The sequence below is a fragment of the Suricata suricatta genome, chromosome 3 (genome assembly GCF_006229205.1).
Source record: "Suricata suricatta isolate VVHF042 chromosome 3, meerkat_22Aug2017_6uvM2_HiC, whole genome shotgun sequence".
Classification (NCBI taxonomy): domain Eukaryota; kingdom Metazoa; phylum Chordata; class Mammalia; order Carnivora; family Herpestidae; genus Suricata; species Suricata suricatta.
Genome location: NC_043702.1, coordinates 100,006,352 through 100,031,223, shown reverse-complemented (window position 1 = coordinate 100,031,223; position 24,872 = coordinate 100,006,352). Strand labels below are relative to the sequence as shown.

Sequence of the window (24,872 nt, the reverse complement as noted above, 5' to 3'; positions counted from 1 at the left end):
ATACATAAATAGGATGATCCTGTCATTTGCCATCCTGACAAGGATTACTGTGAAAGGCGTGCCATCCATAACTATGCTGGGGCAGGAGGCATAAGGCAGGACTGTCCCGAGCAAGTTGTGGGACAAGCTGTATTATTAGAAAATTACATTGGCCGGGGTGGGGGTGGGGAGCGGATTACATTTGTATGGTTTTGGCCAATAACTTTTTTTTTCTTTTTGGGAAAATTGTATTTTAGCAGTTTACTAGCTGTTGCTATATTATTTGTGGGTTTAACTTCCAGTTTTATATCCAGGGTACGAGAAACAAATGAAGGGTCGCAGGAAGCCTATTTGTGTTCAGATAATTTAAGAGTCCTTTGTCATGGGCTCTTCTGCTCTGACATTTCAGTTTCAGACTTTCTTAGGGAAGCATGAATGTTCAAACAGATTTTGCCACTGACCGAGCTCAAGATCTGTTGTTTTTGATTGTGAAAGGGGCCGGTGAGCGCACCTACTTGCTGTGTGGCCGGGACAGGTTAGTTAGCATATCATCCGTTACCTCCTGCCACAGGCATGTGAGAGGTGAGGTACTGTCACTACAGGGATGGGAGAGGGAAGCATGAAGGTGGGATGGCTTTCTGGAGCCCTGAGCCCACCAGCAGCAGCAGGATCGGCAGGGTTACCGCCCAAGGCCAGGCGGTCTTGCTGCCAAGTCCACACCCCATCCTGGAGACCATACCCTCGTGTCTCTGCTGTGGATCGCTCTGCTTGTCCCTCCCTGTCCCGACTGGACGTCTGTTCTTTCCTGTTTTATTTCCCTGATCTGTAGCCCAGGAAGGTGCGGTGTGTGTGTGTGTGTGTGTGTGTGTGTGCGTGTGTGCGTGTCTTTTTACCCTCAGCTCCGTGGCCGGTGTTGTGTGGCATGACTCACGGGCCTCTCGCCTTCCGTTTCTCCCTCCGCCACCCCCCACCTGGGACCGGACAGAAGAAGCCCGTGCGGAGGAGGTACGAGCCGTACGGGATGTACTCCGACGACGACGCCAACAGCGACGCGTCGAGCGTGTGCTCCGAGCGCTCGTATGGCTCCCGGAACGGCGGCATTCCGCACTACCTGCGGCAGACGGAGGACGTGGCCGAAGTCCTCAACCACTGCGCCAGCTCCAACTGGTCCGAGAGGAAGGAGGGGCTGCTCGGCCTGCAGAATTTACTGAAGAGCCAGAGGACGCTGAGGTGAGGGCGACAGGTGGGGGCTGGGCTCTGGGTCCCAGGCTGTCCTCAGCGGCGGCTCAGAGGGGTCCCTGCCGCTCAAGGAGGCCGCGCACGGTTCCACGGCGCCTGGGCACAGGCACCCCAGGGGCTAGGGTGGCTGCCCCTCCGTCCTGCCTCCCAGAGACTTTGAAACCTTAATGCTTTGTCCTTGATTAGGTTTGTCAGACATTTGGTTCCCTTATGACTCCTCTAGATCTGGTAGGTGTTCTTTGAGAAATCCTAGCACAGTTTGCAGCTTAGGTAAAAAATGAGGCAACTCTGTAGGTTGGTATGGCTCATGACACTTTGGGGGTGCAGGTGAGATGATAGCAGTCTCCGTCTAAAACTGTTCGATATGCATATAGAGAGCTTACATTTACATAGAGCTTATAAATGTAGATAGTGGTGAGATACTAAAACGGAGTACTTTAAAGTTGTAACAGCATTATCCCTAGAATCAACTATTTTGTCTTTGCCTTTGCTTCTGTGTTTCAAAAATTTTCTAAAAGGAGCATGTATTATACATACCAAAAAAGTATGTGTTTATACCATGTTTCATCAAATCTAAGGCATCATTGATGCACTATTGTTTTACATTCCTCTAAGAAGAGAAATGCTACTTACTAAACCATGGCAATACTAGTAGGTCTTTGGTTATAAGATGAAGCTCAAAATTATAGAAATGTTAAAGTGTGAAAATTTGGGGCAAGTTAGAATCCATTGGATAAAAATTGGATAATTTTTGTTTCAGTTTATTTTGAGAGAAAAAGAGAGCAAGCATGGACGGGCAGGAGGAGGGCAGAAGGAGGGAGAGAGAGAATTTCCAACAGGCCCCCAGCTGTCCGGTAGATCCCAGGGCGGGGCTTGATCCCACCCAAACTGTGAGATCAGGACCTGAGCTGAAACCAGGAGTGGGACGCTTGACCGACTAAGCCACCCAGGCGTCCCTGGATAATTTTTCTAAGATAAATTGTCCGAGTGTGTAAGTTGATGGTCACAGACGGGCTCTGCAGAGATGAGTGAGCACTGACGAATGAATCCCTGTGCTGCGAGTGTGCCCGTCCTGTCAGTCAGCCTCCACCCTGCCGTCCTCCCGCGTCCCCTCGTCCCCCCATTGTTCCATTCTGGTCACGAAGATGGGAGAAGTGTTGTCCTGTGCCTTCTGAAATGCAGGTAGCCTCTGACACTTCTAGTGAGCTCTCAGAAACAACATGAGGATGGTTTATTAGGGTGATTATTCTTTAAGAATCTGCTTAATTCTGGTGGTCCCAGTTTCTTAATATTTTAACATTGACCAAGTATCTATTGAATACTCTCTAGAAATCTATTAATTGGAATTGGTCTTATCTAGAGCGCATTGTTATTAATGTTAGCGGATCATCAAACCAACAGTCTCACACGTATGAAGGAGGATTACTGGGGGTGATTTGGGGACGAGACGGTCCTTATACTCAAGCCTTGAAGTAAAGTAGGACCCAGTGGTACAGATAAGGATAAGAAAAAGCAAAAGGGCACAAACAGGAAATGAGCATTTGCTTTGTCTCGGTACTTCTAGGAAGGGAGTGGAGTCCCTCCTTAACCCTCCCTGTAGCCATTTGTTTGATATAGCAAAACTGAGATTAAAATCCAGGGCTGTCTGACCTCAAACCACATGCTTTTCCTAGTTTATCTCCTTGCCTTTCATCTGTGGCCGACACACGTGAAATGAGCGGGGTTTCACGCATGGCTTTGCCTCTGCCATGTGTATGAACTTCAGCAGTCACTCTCAGAGGTGCTGTTTCCTCATCTTCAGTTGAGAGCCAAACTATCATGATTGTATATTTCTACTTAGTTTCATCATGAGTTAAATAAGTTAATTTATTTGTGAAAAAATCTTTGTTTTTTAAAAATTATTAAAAAATTTTTTTATTTTAACATTATTTTTGAGAGAGAGTAAGTGTGAGCGAGAGGGGGGGAAGAGAGAGAGAGACAGAGACAGAGACAGACACAGAATTCGAAGCAGGCTCCAGGCTCTGAGTCAAAGTTGGATGCTCAACTGACTGAGCCACCCAGGCGCCTCTGTTGTATAAGAATTGTTTTTGTTTTTTTTTAAAGCTGTCAGTGGGGCAGTGGCTCAGTTGGTGAAGCTTCCAACTCTTGACTTCAGCTCAGGTGGTGATCTCATGGTTTGTGAGTTCAAGCCCCTTACATTGGGCTCTCCACTGACAGAGGCTCTCTCCTTCTCTCTCTGTGCACCTCCCCCTCCAAAATAAAGAAATAAAAAAAAAAAATCTGTCACTAATCTGGTTGACTTATTAAATTCTAAGTTCATTCATTTCCATTTTATTTTCTGTAGTCGAGTAGAATTGAAAAGATTGTGTGAGATTTTCACTCGGATGTTTGCTGACCCTCACAGCAAGGTAAGTGTGGGAGTCCTGCCTGCTGACCCCTCCGCATGCCCACGTGAGCTGTGTAGTACACTTAAGAGTGAGAGGCAGTTCCCGTAGTGCAGTTTACACCTTCCAGATTTAACACCAGTTTCTACAGTAGTTAACGTTGTATCTTTTAAGTTGTTTTTTGTTGTTTGTTCTTGTTTTGTGTTTTGAGAGAAAGGGATAGAGGGAGAGAGAGATGGAGAGAATCCCAAGCTCAATCTCCCTAAGTGAGATCATGACCTGAGCCAAAATCACGAGTTGGGAGCTTAACCAACTGAGCCACCAGGCACCCCTATGTTATATCTTTTAAAAATGACTTCTTGGGAACTTAAAATGTCCATAGAACCCCGGGCTAAATAAAGTACGTTTTAAGAGTTAATGGAAAGAATTAGATGTAGTCTTACTCATTCAGATATTTTTGGGTGTGTCCTATTAGCCAAACAGGGGGCTAGATGTTAGAATAAAACATTGTATTATAATGTAGTGCCCTTTTTTTTTTTTAACGTGTAGTATTAAGAAGATAATCGAGTATATAACTTTTTTGTATCCCATGTAGAATGTATCTATATAGGACAGGATAGAAATATAGAAGCATTTATGTAATGGATTTATTGAAAAACCAGGTTAAGCTATTTCTCCAAATAGAATTTTGCTGCCCCTGAGGACCTGCTGGGTGGTGGCCACTTAGCAGGCATCCACACTCTGGGGGGCCATGGAGAGTGCTGAGCCTCAGGGGGTCCCTGCTCAGGGGGGAGACCCCTTGATGACCCAGGCCCTTTCTGGGAGTGGTGCGAGAGAGGGGCTCTTTACTGAAGCTTACCTAACTAAAGTCCAGATTTGAAACAAAGACCTGCAGTTTGGGAGGAGTCCTAGAGGCTGTTGGATGCGTTTAGAGAAAGAAAATGGGGAGAATGAGTTTATGGGGAAGTTTAAAGGATAGATAAAGGACAGAAACAACATATAGCTCCTGTCCTTTGAGATGCTCGTGGGAAGGAGCCTAGGAGAATGAATGGGGGGTTCTGTTCTCTGTGGGGGCTGGGGGACAGACAGCAGTTCTCCTCCATCCTGGTCTTGTGATGATCCTCACAACAAAGTCAACATGAACAACATTCATAAAATTCAAGAAAGGTTGAGTTCTAGGGCCACACAGATATCCAAAGATCTAATTACCACGGTTTTTCTCTAAGATAGTGTTTAAGAGCAGGAAGATATTAAGCATAAGATTCATAAGAGCTATAGTATAAGGGGTATTAGGTGGTATGAGGCATTGATGAAATTTCTATTACCTGTCACCTCTAGATTGCTGATTCAGAACCAGAATGTGAGGATAAAGAAGGAAATTTGTTTCCATCAGAACGCTCTTGTACAGTGAGTTTGGAGGTCTCAGTTTAGTTAATATTTGCTAGCTGCCTTTGAGCTAAGCCAGGAATCCCACAGTTGGGGCTCCTGGGGTTTTTTCTGAGCTGCCTCACGGGAGACCCCTGGTGGTTAGTAGCTGCTGTGCTCGAACTGAGCAGGTGTAGAGTGGCTGGGCTGGCCCAGGACAGCGCAACTCATCAGCCTAGCAGGGTACTTCTCTCTCTGAAATGCGTTCCAGGTTGGTCCACTGTGGACTCTGGTCTCACTGTAGACAGTGCTAATGATGGCACAGCGGGATGAGAACTATGTGGGCTGCAGCCCGTAACTTTTTATAAAGACTATTACCACTTTTATAGTATCTTTTCATAAAGATATTCCTTTGCAGTATCTGAATTGCAGTCATACAATGCACAAGGTTTTTTTCCTCCCTCATCCTGTAATATTACCTATTGAGTGCTAGATTACAAATAGTAATAGTATAGAATTATGATGATTAAAATACTTTTTTTCTTAAGAGAAAGGAAGGCAGGAAGGAAGAAAAGCCTCCAGGATTAAACTGATACTTTTCAGTAAAGTTAATTTCTCTTAGTACTGAATTTTGAAGGCATATTGAGGGAGGAGAGAGTATCAGAGATCCAGTCTGTAGTCTTTTCAGGTCTTTTGAAAAACTGCATGTAAATGGTATTAATTCACTGTGGACTAACATGGAATTTGTTCTGTTGCATGGCCTGGTTTGCGGTGGAATTCACCACAGAGAGTAAGTTCCAATCCTTTTTCCTTTATTTTTCAAAATACATTTGTCTTCTCTAATATGACGAATCCATGTTTTAGAGACTTTGGAGGAAATTCCAAATTACATATATGAACCATTTGGTTTTCATTTCTGTCTAGGTTTTCAGTATGTTTTTGGAGACTCTGGTGGATTTTATAATCATTCATAAGGATGACTTGCAAGACTGGCTTTTTGTGCTTCTCACACAATTACTTAAGAAGATGGGGGCAGACTTACTTGGATCTGTGCAAGCAAAAGTTCAGAAGGCTCTAGATGTCACGAGGTAAGTTCTTAAGGACCAAACAATTGTTTTCCCGCCTTTGAGTTGTCACTGACATAAAACGCCTTGGAAGTTCGAGGCGTCTCACTCGGTGATTTGACGCTGACTGATTACCATGTGCTGGTGAACCGTTCTTCGCCTCGCAGGACCACCGTTGTCTCACGGCGCTGCTGGTCGGAGCATTTAGGCTCTGTTCTCTTAGCACCTCTGCAGTGCTATCCAGTCCCAGTGGCTGGCGGTCACCGCTCTGCGCCTCAGATCCCTCTGCTTCAGGTCACGTGCGTCTGTTCCCTGACCAGCCTCTCCTGGGGCTCCCCCCCGCCTCCCCTGACACCCACCATTCTGCTCTGTTTTTATGGATTTCAGGGGTTTTGTGTTTTTTATTTTTATAATTTTTAAAAATTCCATATATAATAAGCCACATCATGCAGTATTTGTGTTTCTCAGTCTGGCTTATTTCCTTATGCCCTCAGCGTCCATCCATGTTGTCACAAATGGCAGTGTTTTCTTCTTTCTTTTTTTAAAATTTTTTATTTAACTTATATTTTTAATTTCCATCCAAGTGAGTTAGCATATAGCGCAACAGTGATTTCAAGAGTAGATTCCTTAATGGCCCTTACCCATTTAGCCCATCCCCCCACTCCCACAACCCCTCCAGGAACCCTGTTTGTTATCCATCTTTAAGAGTCTCTTATGTTTTGTCCCCCTCCCTGTTTTTGTTATTTTTGCTTCTCTTCCCTTATGTTCATCTGTTCTGTATCTTAGAGTCCTCATATGAGTGAAGTCATAGATATTTATCTTTCTCTGACTGATTTCGCTTAGCATCATACCCTCTATTTCCAGCATTTTCTTCTTTTTTATGACTGAAAAATATTCCATTGTTTTTCTTTATCCATTCACCTGTTGGCAGACACTTAGGTTCTTTTGTGTCTTGGCTATTGGAAATAATGTGACAGTGAACTTGAGGTCCGAGATCTCTTCCAGATAGTGGTTTCAACCCCTTTATATACATACCCCAAAGTGAAATTGCTTATATGATGTTTTTATTTTTAATTTTTAATTAATTTAATTTTTAACATTTCTTTCCTTATTGTGGGGGAAAGGGGGGGCCGAGAGAGAAGGAGAGAAAGAACCCCAAGCAGGCTCCCTGCTGCCAGCCAAGAGCCCGGTGTGGGGCTCGACCTCGTGAACCGTGAGATCATGACCTGAGCCAAAATCAAGAGTTGGATGCCTAGCCAACTGAGCCACCCAGGCGCCCCTTTATTTTTAATTCTTTGAGGAACCTCTATGCTGTTTTCCATAGCAGCAGCACCAATTTACATTCCTACCCAGAGTGCACAGGGTTCCCTTTTCTGCACATCCTCAACACTTGTTATTTCTTGTCTTTTTGATAATAGCTAGGAAGTGTGAGGTGAAATCTGTGGTGGTTCTGATTTGTGTCTCCTTAATGCTGATGTCGGTCACCTTTTCATGGATGTGTTGGCCTTCCGGATGTCATGTTTGGGAAAATATGTGTTCACATGGGCTGGACAATGTTGATGTTAGGAGACTCTCTTGGTGGTTTTTGCCATTCTCTTTGTTACCCTTGTATTTTGTCATCTGCTTGAATAAGGACTCTCAGCATTTCCACATTCTCATGTTACCACATTTGTTGAAATGTTCCTGCTTTCCATGAGACGAAAGGTTGCCGTTATTTTTGCGAATGCTCAAGACAAATGTAAAAACAAGTATAAAACCTTGCAAATTGATTCTCTTCTCTTTAAGACATTTTAGAGTATTTACGTCCTTCTGAAGATCTCCGTATTTTTAAAAAAATGTTTATTTTGAGAGAGCGTGCCCATACGTACACACATGTGCACGCCATGTACATGAATGGGGAAGGGTCAGCGAGAGGGAGACAGAGAAGCTCAAGCAGGCTCCACACTGTCAGTGCAGAGCCCTGGGTAGGGCTTAGTCTCACAAACCATGAGATCAGGACCTGAGCCGAAATAGAGTCCGATGTTCAACCAGCTGAGCCACCCAGGCGCCCCGAGACCTCAGTGTATTATTTATTTATTTATCATTTACATCCAAATTAGCTGGCATATAGTAATGTTTTCAGCAGTAAACTCCAGTGACTCATCCCATATGTAGAACACCCAGTGCTCATCCCAGCAAGTGTCTTCCTTAATGCCCCTCACCTGCTTATCCCATCCCCCAACCCCTCCAGCAACCCTGTTTGTTCTCTGTTTGTAAGAGTCTCTTTTGTTTTGTTTCCCTCCCTCTTATATTCTTTTTGCTTCCCTTCCCTTATGTTCATCTGTTTTGTATCTTAAATTCCTCATATGAGTGGAGTCATATGATATTTGTCCAACTAATTTCACTTAGCATAATACCCTCTAGTTCCTTCTACGTAGTTGCAAATGGCAAGATTTCATTCTTTTTGATTGCCAAGTAATACTCCATTGTGCATATATACCAAATGTTCTTTATTCATCTGTTGATGGACATTTGAGCTCTTTTCATACTTTGGCTATTGTCTATAGTGCTGCTATAAGCATTGGGGTGCATGTGCCCCTTTGAAACAGCACACCCGTATCCCTCGGATAAATACCTGGTAGTGCAATTGCTGGGTCATAGAGTAGGTCTATTTTTAATTTTTAAAGGAACCTCCATGCTGTTTCCGGAATGACTGCTCCAGTTTGCATTCCCACCAGCAGTGCCAAAGACAGCCTCTTTTTCCACATTCTCCCCAATATCCGTTGTTGTCTGAGTTGTTAATTTTAGCTATTTTGACTGGCATGAGATAGTATCTCATTGTGGTTTTAATTTGTATTTCCCTGATGATGAGTGATATTGAGCATTTTTTCATGTGTCTCTTAGCCATCTGGATGTCTTCTTTGCACAAGTGTCTATTCATGTTTGCCCATTTTTCACTGGATTATTTGTTTTTAGGGTGTTGAGTTTGATAAGTTCTTTATAGATTTTGGATTCTAAAACCCTTTATCTGATATATCATTTGTAAATATCTTATCCCATTCCGTTGGTTGCCTTTTAATTTTGCTGTTTCCTTCACTGTGCAGAAGCTTTTTATCTTGATGAGGTCCCCATAGTTCAATATCTCAGTATTTTTAATACTTCATCTTCTTATAAGTCACACTAGAAATTTTGCTAACCACATGGGATGTAGGATTCCTGTTCACCCAGGTACGATCTCTATTAGCATTCACTGGCTCAGAGGTTGATAGCACTTAGCAATTGTGACCTGTTATGAGGAAAGAAAGAAGAGCTGTGGAGATCCAGACATATATGAAAAACTATGTGCTCATTTTTCAGAAACTTCTTACCCAATGCATCTGCAGTTGTAGGTCCTCAGCATGAGTATTAGAAATTAAATAACCTCAGAAGACAGCTGGCTGTAATGTCTCACTTACCATTTGGCGGAAGATGGAAGGTTATATGTCAGATCAGTGAATTTTTAAAAGAATAAACAAATGACTCCAGATCAGCTCATGATCCTCAGGAGAGTAACTTTTATATGACTCAGCTACTACACACTGGAATATTACTCAATATCATAGAATTTCCAAAACAGAAGGACCCATCTTCATTGTATTATGAAGAAACAGACTTGACTTGACTTGCCCGGGTCCCAGTGCATACTAGTGGCAGTGTGGGAAGTAGAACCAAAGACTGCTGGTTATTATGGTAGAACAGAAAGTGTGTCCTCCTTAACCACAGGCTGGTTTGTGGGGATGCAACTTCCTCTCCTGAAGGAGAACATGGATAGGATTTGTGCTTTTTCTTTCCTCTGTCACCCCCTCACTAACAATAGCACTGTCAGCCCCCGTGTGTCTGTTAGATGTCTCTCACTGCAAAACACACATTTGTTCCTCTATGCTCTGATGCTGACTGTTTTCTTTTGGTTCCTGACCCCATAGATCTGTATAATTTGTGCTGCTGTAAAATTTTCTTGTTCAGATAGCTCTCCCTTGTGGTTTTTAGTGAGATCAGTATAATATACTATATTTGCAGTGACCCTTCCAAATGTCATCCTTCCTTTGGATGAGCAAGTTTAGTGGAATTAGGATTGTATCATTGGATTTACAAAGGTTCAGCCAGGGTGCGTAGAGGGGTGAGGCTGGTCCAGCTGATAGTGACTGAGTGAAGTAGACAGGAGGGACGGTGATGCCATGGGCGGGGGGGGGGGGGGGGGGCTTCCAGAGAGAGGTGGCTGTGTGAGCATGTGGGCCCAGTGGTACCACCAGACTTACCAAGAAAGGTCAGAAATATGGAGTAAGGCACCACATTTGAGATTTATTTTTAGGTGATACTCTGAAAGCCAAATAAAACATTTGTGAGTCAGACTTGGCCTAAAGGTCTCTTCATTCCTATAGATGAATTTGTGATTGGCGGAAACTTTTAGATTTTTAGGGATGGCAGTAGTGTTAAGATTTTACTCCTAAACTTTGGTGATTAAGGAAAACCTTCTGGTTATTTTCCTGGATGCCACTTTCCTTTAAGAATCCTCTCCTGGGTAGATTCGGTCTAAATCTCTACAGCACGTTCATTATTCAGTTTTCTCAGCAGCTGAGATGCCTAGCTATTTCTGTGTATTTAAGATTAATCAGTGAGTGTTGGTGATGGCTGAGGGGGGTTGCTGAAGTAACAGGTCTGCCTGCTTCCTTCCTTTGGCTGCGCCCAACCACAGGCACATTTCCAGGCTAAACACGCCTGCTTATAGCCTGCTTATACTTAAATGGATTCTCCATTCTCCCCTTGCTGCAGAAGAAGACAGAGATGTTTTGTGTATGGTTTGCCAACCTTCTTTCTCTAATTTATAGCTGGTATGAGTCATGTATGCTAAAGTGTGCTTTGCTTGCAGAAGTGGTCCTGTCTTCCTGGTGACAAATAGATGTACTACTGGGTCAAGTTTACTTTTTATTAGCAATTTTAACAGTTAGCACTATTAGTACCTAGGATGTGCTCTGGGCCTTGTATTTTCTTTGCATTATTTCATTAAATTTTCAAATCCATCCTGTGACTTCACAGATTTGAACCTGCTTCTGTGTTCTTCCTAGTATACTCCTGTAGATTGAGAAAAGTCCCTTAGAGAGGCCAGAGAAAGCAATGCCGTCGCTCAGCCTCGGTTATAATAGATGTTTGCATTGCACTGCCTTTCCTGTTAGTGTGGAAGGTATGTCTGCATTTCCCCCGCACGGACACCACTATTCACTTTTATGAACTAATGCTTGTAATAGCAGCATTTGAGGGAAGGAGCACGGACTTGGGCTAGCCAGGAGCCCTCAGGGTTACTCAGTTGTATCAAAGATGTGAGATGGCTACAAGAAATGAGATCAGGAACAGGCAAGATGTGGAGCCAGGAGAGGGGCTCCAAGGGCGCTGGCTTCTGCAGACGTGTCATAGCTGGATGGGGCGGTGGGGGGGAATCTTTGCTGGGGCTCTCACACTCTTCTTGGTGACCCTACACAAGAGAGACCAGAAGCAACTGCCCAGTAGGGAAGACAGTATGGTTAGCTTAAGCAAGGGCAGCTGTAAGCAGCCTAGCCAGGATGTAGATTAAGATTTTGGAATTGGAAGTGTTTCTCGTGAAGCAGTTTCAGAAAAGTAGCTGGAAAGATGGGCACATCCCTAGAAGGCAGACTCTTTTTATTGCTTGGTCTTCATTTCTAAAATAGCATACATAACTCAGTATGTGTCATGTGTGTTTTGGGACTTTTAACAAGATTTCTCATTTTTCTGGGGCACCTGGGTGGCTCAGTCGATTGAGCGTTCGACTTCGGTTCAGGTCATTATCTTGGAGTTGATGAGTTCGATACCCCCATCAGGCTCTCTACTGTTAGCACAGAGCCTGCATTAGATCCTCTGCCCCAGTCTCTCTCTCTGCCCCACCCTCTCTCTTTCTCTCTCTCTCAAAAATGAACTCCCCTATGACCCAGCAATAGCACTGCTAGGGATTTATCCAGGGGATACAGAAATGCTGATGCATAGGGGCACATATACCCCAATGTTCATAGCAGCGCTTTCAATGGCAGCCAGATCATGGAAAGAGCCTAAATGTCCATCACCTGATAAATGGATCAGGAAGATGTGGTATATATATATATATATATATATATATATATATATATATATATATATACACAATGGAATACTACATAGCAATGAGAAAGAATGAAATCTGGCCATTTGTGGCAATGTGGATGGAACTTGATGGAGTCATGCTAAGTGAAATAAGTCAGGTGAAGGACAGATACCATATGTAACAGGAGAAACTTACCAGAGGGCCATGGGGAGGGTAAGGGGGCGGAAAAGAGTTAGGGGAGAGGGAGGGAGGCAAATCATGAGAGACTCTTGAATACTGAAAACAAACTGAGGGCTAAAGGGGGGGAGGGGAAGAAGGGTGATGGACATGGAGAGGGCACTTGTGGGGAAGAGCACTGGGTGTTACATGGAAACCAACTTGACAATAAATTATGAAAACAATAAAAAGAAAAAAGAAATAAAATACTTAAAAATAAAAAGTAAAAAAAAAGATTTCCCATTTTTCGAATTTTGTGTATAATGTATATTAGTCTAGTATTTATATAAAATGAAAAGCGCAAGTAACTGTAAAGCTTGCTTCTGTGTCCAGTAGACTTGCCTCTAGTGTTATATTTTTGTTTCTGAGATGGTTTTACATTTTGTTTTTTGTAATATGGCATCCTTTAAAATGAGCATTTTCTTTTTTCTCTTAAACCTAGGGACTCCTTTCCATTTGATCAACAATTTAACATTTTGATGAGATTTATTGTGGATCAAACTCAGACTCCTAATCTCAAGGTCAGTGACTATTTGTCATTACAGTTCAACTTCTAGAAGTCAGATTTGCTTAAAATTTACTTTATTTTGTACATGACTCATACTTGGCTTTTACAAACAAATCTTCTGTGAGCATTCTTACACGACCGGGGCCATGTTTCCATTGTTCTTGTTTGAGTACCTCAGAGAAAAGTCACTGCTTCATTGGGTAGATAGTGTTTATTTGAAACTGTTAGAATGGTTGTACCATATTATATTCCAACCAGCCTCAGTTGTTCCATATCCTCACCAACATTTGAGTATTCTTACTGTCTTTCACAATATATAAACGAGAAAATTCTGCCGCATTGAGAGAAGGTATCTTACTGAGGTGTTTTCAATATTAACATTCTAACACATGAAAATTAATTGTTACGTATTTTAGAAAATGATACCTGTCACAACAAGACTGAAATTGAGGGAGGGTATGTATTAATTTGAATTAGGTCACGTATGTCATCTCTTCTTTAATCATTAACTTTTCTTGGGGTTTTAGGATAGCTGCAACAAATAATAACCCTCTTCTACTAAGGTCAAAACCAGGTGGGGCATCAGTGGAGAAGTTAAGGTAGAATATCAGCGTGATTGCTGAAAACGCTATCTTGTAAGACATGGCCCAGGATGCCCAAAAAACGAGGTGCTTCTCCATCAAGTGGCAGAGTTGGTGACCCTGTGGCCTGCCTGTGGGGGCTCATGCCCTGCAGGTGCCTGCTGCCTATGGGCGGAGCCCTCTCTCCAGCGCAGTGACCTAACACTGAAGAGGACTGAGCTACATGCCAGTCTTCCTGTTCCCAGACCTACCTTGCGGCCATCATGCCTCTGTCCCCGATACGTGTGGCTCCATGTGAAAACATGAATCCAGGAAGAAGGATGTGTCACCTCAGTTGTCTTTCCTTTTCTCTGATCAGAATTCTGTTCAAAGATTCGTAAAGTGTACTTAATGCGTATAATTATTGGATCTTTCAGGTCAAAGTTGCAATCTTGAAGTACATTGAGTCCCTCGCTAGGCAGATGGATCCAACAGACTTTGTAAACTCTAGCGAGACGAGGCTTGCTGTTTCTAGAATTATAACCTGGACGACAGAACCAAAGAGTTCAGACGTGAGAAAGGTATGTCCGAGAGAGCGCAAGTGCAGCTTTACACACACTGTTTTCAGGAGTATGTTAGGAAAAGAAATGTACTTGGAAACTTGCAAACCATCTCACACACCTACGTGGGATCCTTTATTACACCTTTTCTGTGAAACCAAGACTTTGCTCTTGCCCCTTAACATCTCCCTCCAGTTCCACCGAGTCCCAGTCTCCCAACATCAAAATGAAAATCAGGAATCGTGTATGATGGGTTTGTGGTTTTCTTAAGCATCTATTTTATTCTTTTTAAATGCAAAATCCCTCATAGTTTTAGTGTCTCTTCAGGCCATTGTTTTTCCACATATCAGTTTTGTGACATGGACTTTAAGGGCATAATTGAAAATCTAAGGCTGCTTGGCCATAAGGTGCTTTGTAGCAAAAGGTGGCTGAAAATTTGCTAAGATATGCATTCTTGAATTTAAAAAGAGCAAACAATTTCAGATTATGTACCACACTTGGAACACCCTCTCTTTGACTTAGGCAGTAACATGGGGAGGTAAAATTCAGATTTTGGAGACACCCCGATATCAAGGTGTTACTTTGTTTTTTTATCAGCTGAAGAGTATTGGCTACTTTCTCCAGAAATGACACATTGAGGAGCATATAATATAGGGAAGAGCACAGAGTACTATTAGTTTTCTTTCTAGATAGTACTCTGCCTCAGGATCATTACAGAGATTAAGTCTTACATGTGAAACACTTTGTCAATTCCTGACAAGTTGTAAGCACACAGCAAGTGTAAGTCACTGTGTGTGTCTCTTATGCTCTGCCTGTCAGTGTCCTTGCTTGAGCCTCACACTGCTTGAGTTTAACACGTGGTCATTATTCTTTTACTTTATATATAAACTGAGTAGCCTGTATAAAGTACTCTTAAAAGCCAGCTTTCTCAATTCTACATTCAGACTGGCGGTACTTGATTTTGGTTTTTTTGTGTCTAATCACAAGCCTTGCATTTTTTCTTCTGTACCACGCTCTTTCCATACTGGGCCTACCAGTAGAGTCATCTGACCTTGAGCAGAGTTGATAATGTGGACAGACCACTGGGCCCAGGCAGGTAGAAAGGAAAGGAGGAATCCAAGCAGTAGTTAGAGGGAGTGGTAAATTTCCAAATGCAAATGAACACTTAGCTCCTCTTCCATTGAAGTTCAAAGACAAGAACAGAAGAATTCTCTAAAAGCTTACTTTAGAAGGGTTACAGGTCATATAATTCTTGTGTCCATTGTATCATAATAAACTAAGTTGTCCAAGGTCAAGGAACAAGGGCAAATCCTATTAAAGCACTCATTCAAAATTATTATCAAAAGAGGCATTTCATTGGCAACCTTTAATTTAGCCATTAAGCCAGTTTGGGATTAGGGAGGTACTATAAGAGGTGGTTGAATGATTTGCTTAGGGTGTAAGTCACAGATATTTCCGTTGTAATTTTTGAAATCACAAGAGTGGCCAAAATACAGAAGCCTTAAGGATAGCTTTCTATCTTTAGTCATAACATGTAAATGTGTGTCTAGGAGCAATTCACTGTCATCGTAATGTCCACTTTCTCTGGACATGCACATTAAAAATTTGAACTAAAACTTATTTTCCTAACTTCTCTAAGGAGGATGTTATAGGAACTTTCATCCTTGAGTTATTTGGCCTTGGGCTCCCAAACACTCAACTTATTTTAATACTAGCTTAAGTCAGATGTGGTTAGGATATTAAATTTATTGCCGAGATCATGTGGCTCGTTTACTGTTTGATCTTCAACACTTAATTTCAGTCATCTTGGGTCATACAGCGCTGCTTCACAAAGCCTGGCCTCCACTGGCCTCCACTCCTGTCACCCACCCTCACGCCTTCCCCTTCTTCATCCTGAGGACTGCTTAGTACCTCACCTTCAGACTGAGTTCAGATCCAGGTTCTGGGACAGTAATCCTGATCTTCAGGACATTTGGAAAGCTGTTATTACATCAGTGGTTCTCAGTCCTGGCTGCAGTTAAAATCCACCTCAGTTCCTGGACCCTACCCCAGGTAATATGACCTAATTGGTGTAGTGTCAAGTGTTGACGTTCATTTTGGGTCTCATTGGGATTCCCTCCACCATTGGCTGGTTTTAATGCACCGAGTTGAGTCCATTACCCTGGAGTTGAACCTCAAGACATACAAAATGCTGACACAGTGTTGACCTGGTTGCCATAGATTCTCTTGGTCCGAGCTCGCGTCTTCAGTATCTTCAGGACTGGGGCTGGGCTTGCTGTTCCCCAGGGACTTTGCAGCTTCCCTATTTTCTTTCACCCTGTATCTCAGCACCAAGCACAATACCTCTAGGAACAAAGTAAACATTTAACAAATGAATTTGAATGAATTAATGATAAATGTCCAGAGAAAAATGATCTCATTGTAAGTAGCATTTCGAAGCCGTTATTTTCGAAGCCGTAATGTTGGAGGCTCCCTGTTTTAATTTCTGTGTTAGTTTCTGTTGCATACTGACTTACCACAAACTTAGTAGCTTGAAGGTACACTAATTTATTAGGTCGTAATTCTGTGGTTCAAGAATCAGGCACATGGTCTTCAGGTCCTCTGCTCAAGGTCTTAATAGACTGAAATCAAGGTGTCATCTGGGTCTTTGGTCTCATCTGAGGCCCACCTAGTCTCTTCGGACTCACTGGTTCTTGGCCGAATTCCTTTCATTTCGGTAGGGCTGAGGGGCCTGTTTCCTGGCTGTCAGCAGGGGGCGTTCTCAGCTCGGAGGGGCTGCCTCCATGCCCTGCCACATGGCCCTCTCCACAACTTGGCAGTTTTTTTCTTCAAAGCAGCAGGAGAATATTTGGGGAAAAAAATTTCTCCAAACTTCCCAAATGTGATGAAAAACCTCAACCTGCCTGTCTAAGAAGCTCCGCAAACTCCCAGTCGGATGAGAGAAGACCCACTGATAGACACATCGTGACACATTGTAATCAAACAATTGAGACACAGAGACAACTAGAGAATCCTGGAAGAGGGAGGCAGCCCCACATCCCCCAGAGACCCTCTGTAGGACCCACCGCTGGGTCTCCTCACAGACCGTGGAGGACAGAGGCAGTGGGATGGCATTCAGTGTGCTGACAGAAAAAAAAACCATCAACCAAATATTCTGTTTAGCAAAACTATTCTTCCAAAATGAAGGAGAAATTAAAGCGAAGCCAGCACCTCCAACCTTGTTTAAGGGCTTAGGTCACCCCACACAGGATAATCCCCCCTCTGATGCACTAAAAGCCACCTGCCTAGGGAGGGACTTTTAATTACATCTGCAGAGTCCCTTCCACCATCACAATTACAGGAATGGTGCTCCATCACTCCCAAGCCTCTCTCACTCCTGGGGGAGGTTCGTTACAGGGCTTGTATGCGGGAGATGGGGATCTCCGGGGCCAGCTTAGTGTATTGCCTACCCCGGCTTTCTCATTTTTCCAGTGAGTTGGCAGGAATCTTCTACAGTTATTTATTCATTAACTCTTACTTAAATAGGGGGCTTTTTAATCTGTTTGAATTGTGGTGAGGTTCAATTTAGCAGATGCATCTCTACATTCTGGGTGCTCTCTAGGGTTTTGGTTTTTTTAATGTTTATTTATGGAGTGATTGAGCAAGAGAGAGAGAGAGAGAGAGAGAGCGAGCGCATGCGTGAGTGGTGGGAGGAACCCAGAGAGAGGGAGAGAATCCCGATGCAGGACTCAGTCACACGAACCATGAGATCCTGACCTCAGCTGAAATGTAGTTGGACACTTTACCCACTGAGGCACCCAGGCACCTCTAGATTTTTTTTTAAATGTCTGTGGTGCAAGGGGTGGCTGGATGGCTTAGTCAGTTAAGTGTCTTGCTTCAGCTCAGGTCATGATCTCCTGGTTCGTGGGTTTGAGCCCTGCGTCGGGCTCGGTGCTGACAGTTCAGAGCCTAGAGCCTGCTTTGGATTCTGTTTCCTTCTCTCTGGCCCTCCCCTGCCCACGCTCTGTCCCTCTCTCTCCCTCTCCGTCCCTCTCTCTCTCTCTCTATGTCTCTCAAAAACACATGTTAAAAAAATTTTTTTTAATGTCTGTGGCTCAAGATTGCTTGGCTTGCAATTGTACACATCCAGCATTATTGTTTGATTAAAATCGGTGTGTTAAAGCACGGTGTTCGGATATATGTCCTTCTGCCCCGTAACTGCTCAGCCACAGACTGGACATGAGGGCGCTGCAGATTGATCCTTCCTGGAGGCGCAGTCACGTGTGTGAGTGCTCAGTTCTGACGTGCCATCGAAAGGACGTGTATATACTAACAGGTGCTGTTGTAAGTGATGCACACTGCCTGGCACCAGAATTTGGGGCATATTTGAAAGCTGGTCTAAATGAATGGAGCACCTGAATAAATTAAAATACTCAAAGATTGTGATGTAGTATATATATCACTCTGCTCCAAGATCTAAACTTGTCATTATCATTTTAGAGCTGTAAAAAAGTAAAACGGGAACTATTTTTATCCGGGTAAATTAATGCACCCTGTCTCTCTTAAATATACTTAACGTTTTGCCCCATCTTTCATTCACAATTACTAAAAGTTTTCTCAGGTGCGGGGGAAACCTTGATGATTTAAAAAGCTGTGATTACAAACCAAGTTTTCCTGCTTAAATGTCCGAAGAGTAGGGCAAGATGACACTCTAAAGGCCAGGAGAGCCCTTCGGTCTGAGTTTCGTGCAGTAAGCCCTCGCGCCGGCCTCACCCTGGAGAACACTCGTCTTCTGCAGACAACACCTGGGGAGTCTGCAGGCAGTATAATTCATTCTGGAAGGTCCTGTGTGGGAAAGCAACTTAAAGCTAATAGAACTCTGGATTTGTTGACTTCGGCATTTTTCATATTTATTTTGTTTCCCTTTTTATCTCTGTGTTTTGGGTGTCTCTTGTCGGAGAGAGAGGGGTGTGTGAATATTTAAAATGATTTGAAGGGGAGGGCAGAAGGGCGGCCAGAACCAGAGCACAGCCAGCCAGCATGGAGGGGGCTCGCCAGGCCTGGGCACACGGGGCCAGCGGGGAGCTCCCCGCCCGGACCTTCCCTGGCCCAGCGAATTCCAGAGTCACCTTGTTCTTGTTTGAGGTGTGGGAGCCCTTACGAGTCCTGTTGGCCAAACTCTTCCTCTGAGGGAACTGTGTTTTTGAGTTAATGTAACGTATTAACAGAGAAGTGGAGTCTAGATTTTGGCCACCTGGTGCTGGTGCCAGCTGACAGCTCCACCTGGGGGTTCTCTTTTGTTCTCTGTAAAGTGGGAACGACCGCCCCAGCCTCAGGCTTCAGTGCGAGGCCTAGCTGCAGCAGAGAAACACAGACGTAGCTACTACTTCATTTGCTGTTGCAGCTGCCTCAGCGCTGTGGGAGGGTTAGCTTGGCTTTGGCTCTGCTATTCGTGAAGCAAAAGGAGAACTCCGGTTGTTTCCAGCATTAGGAAGTTTTTTATTTCTCTCATCAACCAAAGGGAATGTAAATGCAGTAGAATTTTTAATGCTATGTTTATCTTCCAGGATTCAGAATCCCCGTGGGTTTGCTTATCATACATGATTTTCTAACATTTAGCACCTGCCTACTTTGTCAAATGAGATTGCAGGTTTAGCTCCCACACGTCGTTTTGGGAAATGTAGTAAATGAAGGCCTGGCGAGGAAACCTGGAAAGTACGGAAGTGCTGTTGCCTGGAGCAGGAGGATAGAAATAGCCTTCAAAAGTTGAGATTCGCAACTGAAAAATTTTATGTCTACTTAGAGGTAGGCACTGTGGCCTGGCCACCAAGCTCAGCATTTTCCTGTCAAACAGGATTTCAGGCTCAGCTTTAGTGTGACTGGCTCTTTCAAAGAATTAGTTGACTTTTTTGATCTCCTTTTGACCTTTTGCTCAAGAACGCTACTACTGCCGGCAAGGAGGACGGTTAGTAAGCGCCTAGCACACGGTGGAGGTTTGAGACTGGTGCTGTCTTCCTGTCCTTCGCTGTTAGGTTATCTATGCCAGGAGATTTTGTAAAAGAAGCCACGTACCTTGACAGCTTACAAACAACCCTGGTTTAAGCACTTGCTTCTTCTCTCATTAAATCCTACTGCCGTTCCTGTTTGTCAGTCCTCGCTTCAGCGTAGTCGAGTAGGTGAGGATTTCCCCGCTAGGGCAGCTTCCGCCTGCTCTGGGCCTGCAGAAGGAAACTTGGAAGAAAATTGTAAACAGGTAGATTTTGAATTATGTACTAATTTGAAAAAAGACACTTCACTGTTTGCATTTTAGATTATTAATACTGACCACCCTTGTCCAGACACTGAAAAGATTTTGAAGAAATGTAAAATTAATATAATACTATGTTGAATGTGTGTGTGTATAAATGTTTGTGTTTTGATGTGTTTTATGATTAATTACCTGCCCAAAACAAATAGCTTTGTTGAGTGCAGACCTCTACCATATAAAAGACACTAAAGAAGAAATGTCTGAAGGTTTTGAGAAAGTAACCTTTCTTGGGTGATTTTCTAAGGCAATTTTAATGACAATCTGGAGGGAGCTGTAATTGTTTACTAAATTAGAAACCCTCTTTTCCTCCCAGAGTTTGAGTTTTCCCCAGTTAATACCAGCGCTGAAGCATGCGTCAGCAGCTTTACTGACCTCCTGTCAGAGAATTCGTTCCTGCCTTCAAGGCAGTGGGTAGCCCGGGGGCTCTTTTCAGCAAGTGCTGTAAGATCTGAAGGACCCTTTGCCCTCACCTACCAATTTCTACTGTGGGGGCGTCAGTGGGAATCAGTTCCTTTTAAGTTTCCATTTGGTCTTTAAAATAAATGACCCTGGAGTTGTCCATTAAGAGAAGTCAGCAGCAACCTTGAGCTTTTGGTCTGGCTGTTCACTGCCTCTGCCTCTTAGCAAAGGCAAGAGTTGAGTGAGGGTACAAGAACAGCGTGCACTGCACTGTTTGATCCAGTATGAAGCATGAGCTGTGCCCCAGGCTCTGTAAGATGAGTCTCTTCAACCTATCCCTAAGTTTAGAATTACTCCTTCAAAGAGAGTGTATTGATGATAATGATAAATATAACCCAGTTGTCTTCCTTGTTTGGATTCTAGTATTCTGACTTCCCACTAACACAGAGGGCTGTAGACAGAACATTTTAGGACCATAAGAGTCTCATTCCTTTTAAAGCTGTGATATAAAATATTTTTAAAATAACATATTTAAATCCTATTTTCTATCCATTTCTGGAGCTTGGACCTCATTAGAAAGGATTTTACTTTGAAAACAGCTTTAAATCAAAGGGTGACTTTTGAAAACTGTATAAAATCATTTACATTTCATATTTTGAAAAGTGTAAAAATAAATTATATTCATTTATATGTATAAATCACCACACATGTACCATCTGTCCAACGAGTTATATTTTCAAAATTCCCCTTCTCGCTTTTGGATTTCTTACCAAATTCACCGTTAGGGAATATTGAAAGGGAAGTTTGTGTAGTGGGCCAGAAGTTAAAGTCTGGTGCAGTGGCTTCCCACGTGACGGAGGGTCCCTGGCCGCACATGGCCATGAACGAGCACAGTTTCTAGGCCTGTCGTCTTGCAGCCCTTCTGTTCCTGAAAGATCCCACTGATTTTTATCATTTGCTTCATGAGAAACCTCAAGTTTTAATTTGTGATGTTAGATATCCTGTCATTCTGGGAAGAAGTATGGTTTTTTAAAGGAAAGGCAATGGTACATGTCACATAAAAATACTGATGACATTTTATAATTTTGAAATGCCATTGTCATTCATTACAAAATAAATCCCTGAACTTCCTTACTAAATTGGCAACATTTTTATTCTCTCCCTCCTAGAACTCAAGTCTGTTTCTTTCTTTCTCTTTGAAGTGCATCTTTTTTCTGCATGCGTTTTTTTCCCCCTAACATCTAATAAAAAAGGGTTTTTTTTTTTAAATGCACAGTTTACTTTGCATGATTTTTTGAATTTACTGTTCTACAAATATAGAAGTCATGTTAATATATACGATATCGATGTGAAAAAGAGTCGTTCAGATAACTGTTAAGTGTATTTCAAAAATGAAATCTACAAATGCATGGTACAGTTGGTAACTGCGTTTTGCTTGTGTTAGGAAGGCACCCAGTCCCCCTGGGATTTAATTTGGATGGAAAGGCAGTATTGTTGACTATATTTGGAGGTTAGGGAAGAAAGTAAGATACTTTTGCCCAATGTTGTGCCTGAGTGCTTTTGACAGATCTAAAAAGTAGTTTCTGGTTCTGTAAAAAAACATTCTGATATTTTAAAATTCATAATTAATTTTTATTTTGGGGGGTCTTTGGATTTTTCTTTCCTTCTCCAGACACAAATGGTAGTTTTGTCTTAACTGGATCCAGGGTTAATTTTAAAACATAGTGAAAGCATTGAAATATTTTGTGGTGTTTATTTCCAAAGCATTTCTCAAGCAGATATATATTTTTTAATGTTTGTTTATTTTTGAGAGAGAGAGAGAGAGAGAGAGAGAGCGCGAGAGCGAGCAAGCAGGGCAAGGACAGAGAGGGACAGAGGATCCAAAGCGGGCTTTGCGCTGACAGCACAGAACCTGATGTGAGGGCTTGAACTTGTGAACTGCGAGATCGTGGTCTGAGTCAAAGTTGGACGCTCAGCTGACTGAGCCACCCAGGTGCCCCAGCAAGTATGTTTTTTTGCAGCCCCCTATATCATGGGAAAAAATATTCAGAAGAATTACTACAGTCTTTGGATAAATAAACATATCCTTTAGTTAGAGGATGTTCAAGATGCGTTTTTCTTTCCTTTGACTCAGAAATTTGTCAGAGATGCCATCATTTGCCAAAGTTTTCTTTTGGCATAGTTCTGAATCGAAGCCATTGGAACTAATTCCTCAAGCATTGTTTTGTGAGCTCGCTATGCCTGCTGCTCCTTAGAACCATAGCGAGCACACGGCTTGCTGGAGAAATCCCAGTCTCATTGGGCTGCTGTTGCTTCAGCTAATTGCTTCCCCACCTTGCTGCCAGGCTGCTCCCTGCCGCGCGCCGTCCCAGTTAATACGGAAGAGCAGAGCATCTGCCAGAGTGCGCGGTGCACCCCTTGTAAGTCAGGACCGCTCCCCAAGCACCAGCCTTTCTCACATCACAGGTGTAACAGGAGTTTGTCAGCTGTATTTAAACTCTTCCTCCAGATTTTCTCAGTCACTCAGGGTGGAGCTTGAGGGAGAGTGGTTGTTCAGGTTAGCCCCTTGGCCGCTGCTGGTTCCCTCCAGGGTGGGCCGGAAGCCCCATCCAGTCTGACTTGGTAGAGTGAACTGTCTTCAGCCTTTCCACCTTCTCCCGTTGTTTTGGTCACGTATTTAGCAGCGTTGTTCCTGGTGCTAGACAGCATGGGGAAGGGCATTTAGTACGACCGTGCTGTGGAAATCCACAGCCAGGGCATGAAGATGAAACTGGGCCATATTTTCCAGATTGAAATCAGGCTGTTTGTAACAGATGATCTTATTTTCTCCTGATGCCTGTTGTTTGTGTTTTTTTATGACAAAGGTGTCTTCTCATTACTGCTATACTCACATGAAAAAGTTTTTGTAAGACAACTTTAAAGAGTGTTTTTACCAAAATATGCTGTTGCCTGTTACGTAAATGAATCACGTCTTCTCTTTCCAGGCAGCGCAAATTGTGCTTATCTCTCTGTTTGAACTGAACACTCCTGAATTTACCATGTTACTTGGTGCCTTGCCAAAAACCTTCCAGGATGGTGCCACCAAACTCCTGCATAACCACCTCAAGAACTCTAGTAACACCAGTGTGGTGAGTGCCTGGGTCACGACTGCTGCCTCTGTGCTGACCATGACCTCTGCGAGTCCCACATCTAGACTTGCTCTAATAGGATGGCCAGCTTTCTTGTCTTGTAGTAAACTGTGGACAGCTGGAGGGGAGGGCACATGTCTGCTGCTTCAGTCGTCCCAGTGATGAGTGAGCCTAGTGTTTGAGTGTAGCTTTCTTCTTAAGTGAGATCGTTCAGTCGTTAAGTTTTTGTGTGGTCTCTTAGTTTTTTATTTGTCGAACTGCTTGTTTTTTTCATACTATAAAGATGGAAGGGCTCAATTGTGGGTGTTATTCTGACACAGCTGACGTCAGTCAGTTCAACTTGAGGAGCCCCTGTGTGACAGCTGTCCATTTTGGGTGTAGGTGCCCTTAAAATTGGCCTTATCTGTCTTTAAGAGGAAAGTCACCCCGATTGTGCATGTGTTTATCTTATTTTATTCTGCTTTCGTCCCAGGGCTCCCCGAGCAATACGATTGGCCGGACTCCCTCCCGACACACCAGCAGCAGGACCAGCCCCCTGACCTCACCCACCAACTGTTCCCATGGGGGCCTCTCTCCCAGGTAATGCTATTTCCACAAAAGTGAGGAAACCACCCCAATGTCTGTCTGGCCCATTTCTAGGTGTTTAGACCAAGCTTAATACCAGAACCCGGACAGGCACCAGGAGAGTGTGTGGCCCAGTGCTCTGTAGAGTCTTGGGCAAAGCGGTTGAGTTCTGCGGCAACACAGTCAGTTTGTGCTGAATGTTCTTAAGAGACTCGTCCAGCTCTCCGCACTCCCTCATAACTTAGAGATTGGAAAGCTAAAAGTCACATTTAGTACTGTTCCACACTGAAATGATTTAGAAATTCATCACCATTCTGTAAGTGGTAGGAGCACCTTATGGTATTTGTCATCTAAATACATCCCTGTAGTCCACACATAGCCTGGGGTAGTTTTCCAAGCCAACTGTCGTTCCGAACACAGTTGCTGTAATTAGGGGCTCACACTTGAAGCAAACTGCTGCTCCGGAGAGGTATTCAGAACCTGAGAACTAAAACTAGATCATTGCTTTCAGACT

The 24,872-nt window shown here is 43.3% G+C and overlaps 1 protein-coding gene across 6 annotated transcripts in view; it reads left to right on the top strand.

Annotated features, from left to right (window-relative positions):
• The window catches only part of CLASP1 (cytoplasmic linker associated protein 1), a 263,630-nt gene that overhangs the window by 198,164 nt on the left and 40,594 nt on the right, over positions 1-24,872 (top strand). For 5 of the 6 annotated variants that reach the window (XM_029934726.1, XM_029934725.1, XM_029934723.1 and 2 more), the window contains 8 exons: positions 965-1,209; positions 3,563-3,626; positions 5,622-5,624; positions 5,892-6,055; positions 12,796-12,874; positions 13,859-14,002; positions 23,651-23,794; positions 24,267-24,373. In XM_029934726.1, coding sequence (XP_029790586.1) covers positions 965-1,209; positions 3,563-3,626; positions 5,622-5,624; positions 5,892-6,055; positions 12,796-12,874; positions 13,859-14,002; positions 23,651-23,794; positions 24,267-24,373 — 950 coding nt within the window. The remainder of the gene's footprint in view (positions 1-964; positions 1,210-3,562; positions 3,627-5,621; positions 5,625-5,891; positions 6,056-12,795; positions 12,875-13,858; positions 14,003-23,650; positions 23,795-24,266; positions 24,374-24,872) is intronic. The other variant, XM_029934721.1, reaches the window with a different exon arrangement.